General features: G+C 38.0%; 1 protein-coding gene across 1 annotated transcript; it reads left to right on the plus strand.

Moving 5' to 3' along the window:
• Nucleotides 1-2,008: 2,008 nt before the first annotated feature.
• LOC149834815 (homeobox-leucine zipper protein HAT22-like) lies at nucleotides 2,009-3,920 on the plus strand. Its single transcript, XM_090010306.1, has 4 exons — nucleotides 2,009-2,407; nucleotides 2,926-3,197; nucleotides 3,325-3,404; nucleotides 3,511-3,920. The coding sequence occupies exons 1-4, from the start codon at nucleotides 2,215-2,217 to the stop codon at nucleotides 3,782-3,784; spliced, it is 819 nt and encodes a 272-aa protein (XP_089866432.1). The 5' UTR covers nucleotides 2,009-2,214; the 3' UTR covers nucleotides 3,785-3,920.
• Nucleotides 3,921-5,664: the final 1,744 nt, after the last annotated feature.

The following is a 5,664-nucleotide window of genomic DNA, read 5'->3' on the forward strand; positions in this document are numbered from 1 at the left end:
GCACCCATTGAAAATAAGATGCGAGAGAATCGTTTACGGTGGTTTGGACATATTCGGCGAAGGCCTAATGATGCTTCAGTTAGAAGGTTGGAGAAATGGGAAAATATATTAGTTAAAAGAGGTCGGGGTAGGCCTAGGAAGACTTGGATGGAGATGATAGGAAAGGATATGAATGATTTGAACCTCACCGAGGACATGGCATTGGATAGAAATGATTGGAGGAAAAGGATTCATGTGGAAGACCCAAAATGAATTTCTTTTTTGGTTCATATCGCTGACCCCAATTGTTTTGGGATGAAGGCGTAGTTGTTGTTGTTGTTGTTGTTGTAAAAATCAATGGTTGTAAATGTTTCAAATTTCAAAAATATATTTTTTATTGAAAAAAATAGTTTTTTTTTTGACGAAAAAATTGGGGTTAGGCAGACCCCCACCAGTTATAAAACTCATGTCATTCAGTTTTGAACTTGCAAAGTCCTGACAAGGTGGCATGCACTAACTGCTCTGCCAAACAAGTGGAGCCCGTTGGTATTAAAAAAACACAATTACCATAATCTATTCTTAACAATTTGACCATGTTGAACACATCTACAATATCAAACTTAGTTGAAAGAAGAGGCACCTAGGAGTTTGAATCCATATATATATATATATATATATATATATATATATATATATATATATATATATATATATATATATATATATATATATATATATATAAAAGAAGCTACCCGACTTCACTACCAGATGGTATACCAGATTGCTTGGGATCATCAATTTTTTGTGTTTTTTCGCAATTCTGACCTTACAGATGTGTTCAACATGATTGGTTTACTAAAAATTGATACTTGGATCATTTGATTCCAATGCATGGACAGGTTTTTATAAGGTTCAAAAATCAACAACCTATAATTTTCATAAATTTTTTAGGCTTCAATTTGCCATTCAAAATGCATGATCCAAGTACCAATTTCTAGTAAATCAATCATGCTGAATACATCAGAAAACAAAAAACGAAAAAATTCTTAGTGGGTAGCGTTGGTAAGTTTTTTTAACTGGTATAGGTTTTCATCTCTCTCTCTCTCTCTCTCTCTCTCTCTCTCTCTCTCTCTCGTGTACAGTGTGCTCACTCAAACATCCAACACCCATGCAACAGATACGCATGCACCTACCCACATAAACACATACACAAAGAAGGATTAGCAACTTTGCGTGCTGTTCGGGATAAAGTGGGCAACTCCGAATACGGGCCACCAATCATGATACCCACCAAATTGTCCCCTAACCCGACTTAGGCTACAACTATGAGCAAACCCCATGATCACCAAATTTACTCATCAAAATTGAAGCCGTAGCTTCGCGGTGAAATATACCAATGTAAATAGTAAACACCAATAAGATAATTAATTGTTCATTAAAAGTGCCGATAAAAATAAAATGTAAATTAGGAAATCCATTCCTATTATCATTAAATACTAATAAAAATAATGCAATAATAATGACATAATGAACTGCGATCATTATTTCGATTGGATCTGCAGGTGCTATGCGGTACGATTTGCACTATTTATCCGTAATTAATGATGTTAAAACGTTGTTATTATGCATATATAATTAATAAGGGTGACAAGAGCACCACTAATTTTATTGGAATCGGTTGCAGGGGATCTGGTAACAACAGCAGGCAGGGACACTGAGCTGGGTGGGGCCCAAATGGATTGTTTAGGAGGCCTCAATTGAAATATATATGGGTGGGAGTGGCGGTGGCGTAGAAAGAAAGACGAACCATTCCCTCTTGATGTGTTTTGCATACCCACCCCACTCCAATGTGGATCCACGTGTATACCATTTCCATTCTAATATTATCATTGTTTTGGACTCATGGGAGGGGAGCGTTTCTTCTGTTCCTTTTTTGGATTTTTTTTTTTGGGCTTCTCTCTTTTCAATTATGCGTCAATTGATGGTGTCGGTTTTCATGATGGTCAACCTTGTAGAGTGATCCGGGGCTTCATTATGTCCAAGAAAACGTATCCATTGTCTCTCTTCTCCCTTTCCTCTCATTAAATATATACACAAAAAAGAAAGAATTAGTAACAATACTTCCTCTCCTTTAATTTCTCCATCTCTCTCTCCTCAACTCTCATCATTCTACTCCTCCACCCCCTTCTTCATCTTCCTCTTCCTCTTCCACTTTGCCTGCCTGGTGAAAAAGAAATGGTTTTCGAAGATGAGCTCCACAACAATCTCATGCTTTCCTTAGGGAACAGCTCTCAAGGAAAGACTACGGGCAAATCGTTAAAGATGGAACATAATAAACCCTTCGGCGCTAGATCGGATCGGTTGTTTCCTCCCACCAATCTCGAACCAGATCTCTCCTTGTATCTCCTAAACACTCCTCCTTCACGAGGTATATATATGTTTTTCTTTGATGGGAAATGAAAACTTATAAAATACAAAAGTTACTAAATGAAACATGATAGTAGATTTTTTGTATTTTTTTCGAAAGTCCGACACAATAGATGTGTTCAGCCCGATTGGTTTAATAGAAATCGACACTTGGATCATGCATTCTGGATGAAAAAATGATATTTGAAGCCTTGAAAATTTATGAAAATCGCAGGCGCGCTGTTGATTTTTGAAACCTTATTCGAATCAAATGTTTCAAGAAGTGATTCCTATAAAAAATAAACATTTAGATTACATCTGTACAGTCATAATTTCAAAAAAAAAAAAACAGAAATTTATGAAAATCCACTATCATGTTTTATTTAGGAGAGGTTTTGTATTTTGTAGGTTTCCATTTCCCTTAATTTCTTTAATATATTGTATCTGGTTTGCTGTTTCTCTTGTTATATTTTTGAATTGGATATATATATATATATATATATATATATATATATTAAAGAAGGGTTGTTAAACTTTTAGATGAGGGAGCGACCAAGCCACAAAAGAAGATCGATGACAGTATGGTTTATCATGAAGAGAAAGAGACCAACCTTCTATCGTCTCCTCACAGTGTCCCATCTTGTATAAAGAGAGAAAGGGAAGCCGTTAGCGAAGATTTAGAAACTGAGAGAGTGTCCTCGAGGGTTAGTGATGAAGATGAAGAAGGTAATGGAAGGAAAAAGCTGCGGCTAACCAAGGAACAATCTGCCCTCTTGGAGGATAGCTTCAAAGAGCATAGCACTCTCAATCCGGTAAGACCACTCTCTTTTTTTTCCTTTAAAAATTTAAAGCTGTTTTGTGGTTTTTATTCTTCATGCGGTTTCTTTTTATATATGTATATATATTGAATCATATCTTGTCATCTACTGTTGTCTTCAGAAGCAAAAGCAAGCCTTAGCCAAGCAATTGAATCTGCGTCCTAGGCAGGTTGAAGTCTGGTTCCAAAATAGGAGGGCAAGGTACAAATTAACTTGAGAACCTTTTTGTTCATATATAGTATCAACGAATTATATCATTAAAAAGTTTGGAGATGTAATCTCATGGCCTCTGTTTTCTATATTGTAGGACTAAGTTGAAGCAGACCGAAGTTGATTGTGAATTCTTGAAGAGGTGTTGCGAGACTCTCACAGACGAGAATCGAAGGTTGCAGAAGGAGCTGCAGGAACTCAAGGCTCTAAAATTCGCCTCCCCACTATGCATGCAACTGCCTGCTGCAACCCTGACCATGTGCCCCTCATGCGAGAGAATTGCCACCAAAGACACCAGCAAGAACAGTTTCACAATGACTACAAAGATCCCCTTTTACAGCCCCTTCACCCATTCTTCGGCTGCTTGTTAGGGAGTTTTTAAACTGATTAGGGGGAAAGGGGCTGGGGGAGGACTCTTTCTTGGTAGTGGTCTCTCTCTCTCTCTCTCTCTCTCTCCATTTCCTGGTTGCACTGGATTAGATAGTCCCCCATTTGTAAATTCTCACTTTTTCCGGAGTTATTGTTATTAAAATATGATCAAAGTTGTAGAATTCGTTTAGCTAATGAGATAAGTGTATATCATTAGCAACAGTGCAACACTCTTATTGTGACGTTTTTTTATGCAATATAATATTCTTCTATGTCAAACGATGTTTATCTTTTCATGCTCTCCATTCAGATCTTTTGACAAAGTTTTCCAATGGGGAGAGAGAGAGAGAGAGAGAGAGAGAGAGAGAGAATAATGATGGGGTTTAATGAGTGAATGATGGAGGTTTCAAAAGTAGCGAAACAGGGTAGTGGGGGGTGGTCCCACAGTGTCTCCTGCATTTTACATGGTGATGAGCAGGGAATAATGATGATGATTGATTGATTTTTTTGGTTGGGGGTTATTATGATTACGTGATGGATCAATCGATGGGCCTCTCACGTGTTGTTTCTGTCCCATGCTTCATCCTGAAGACAGGGCAGACTAGTCCAGAGGCGTGTGGGACAAGAAAGTAGTGGAATCATTGCACCCTTTTAATTTTCAAAGCAAGGTTTGGCGACTACATGGACTAATGACAAACATAATCCACTGATTTTGTTGGTCATGATCTTTACTAGTCATGGATAGGCTACAGCTAGCTGGTCATGATTAATATATTTCACTAAAGTACAACATAAGAAATTGAACTAAGATTTGATGGCCAAGGGGTGAATAGTAAGAGGGTTGGGAGTCACTGTAGCAAAAGGAATGGAAGGAAAGGAAATATTTGAGAACAAGCGTGGAAGAGGGAGTGGTGCCTGCCTTTTCTGAAGCCAGTGGGGTCAAGCCCACGTGATATGGCTGTTGGGTGTGTGCTTTGATTCCACAAGAATGTTAGTAAGAGGAGACTTGGGTTCTGTCTCTCTCTCTCATATGACGCATTCAACACCCACTCATTCAATTGTTGCCCGATATAATGGAGGATCAAGAAAATGATGCGCCTTTCAATAGAAACTACGCAACTGTCGTAGATGTGGAAGCCATCATTGTCATGCTTTGCTCTTGTTTATTTCTAGATAGTACGATTCTTTATAAAGCAAAAGATAATCGCATAGGTAATCTTTTTTTTGCCTCTCTTTCCTTTTACATTTTACTTTTTTTTAATGCGCCCATTCTTTTATGTCACAATTCAAATGTACCACAGCTCATCCCCAATCCTTTTTTTGGGAAAAAAAGTATCATGGTAAAATTTTCAGGATATATGCCTGTGTTTTTGTCTGCACTATACTATTACATGTTCTTGGGGAACAACTGGATGGTGGGGTTATGGTATTTAATTATCTCTCATGTTTCACCGATCCCCCTGTTATTTTTGTTTAGTAAAATCAGTGGGTTTCTTCCTAAGGACAGGATGGGTTTTATTGGGTAGGGAGATGGGTCTAGTGACAGTAATTCACAAGTAGGGTTCACGCTTCTGTCTGCTGGAACCTATTGGTAAATCACATGTTTAGTGCTCAACTCATTAATGTGGAGATAGAGAGGGGTAGGAGTCATGACCCATGAATGGTAAGCATGGGCGTGTCTCACCGATACTTGGTCGTCAAAAACTTGTGAAAAATTTTCATCCAACACTGTAAACTAGAAAGGATGTGTGTGTGTGTGTGTGTGTGCGAGAGAGAGAGAGAGAGAGAGAGAGACCAAGGACATGTAACTACTAACAATTTATTAGGCAATTTCTTGAGAGGGACAGACACAAGGACTTGTCACACCCTTGCATCTGATTTC

This window comes from Nuphar pumila, chromosome 6 (genome assembly GCF_984573655.1).
Source record: "Nuphar pumila chromosome 6, dmNupPumi1.hap1.1, whole genome shotgun sequence".
Lineage (NCBI taxonomy): Eukaryota > Viridiplantae > Streptophyta > Magnoliopsida > Nymphaeales > Nymphaeaceae > Nuphar > Nuphar pumila.

What these genes read in the sequence shown, in the direction of transcription:
- LOC149834815 (XM_090010306.1), top strand. Translation starts at nt 2,215, where the DNA reads ATGGTTTTCGAAGATGAGCTCCACAACAATCTCATGCTTTCCTTAGGG. An exon ending in AAACACTCCTCCTTCACGAG is followed by an intron (nt 2,408 to 2,925) that starts GTATATATATGT and finishes TTAAACTTTTAG; the next exon opens with ATGAGGGAGCGACCAAGCCA. An exon ending in TTCCAAAATAGGAGGGCAAG is followed by an intron (nt 3,405 to 3,510) that starts GTACAAATTAAC and finishes TCTATATTGTAG; the next exon opens with GACTAAGTTGAAGCAGACCG.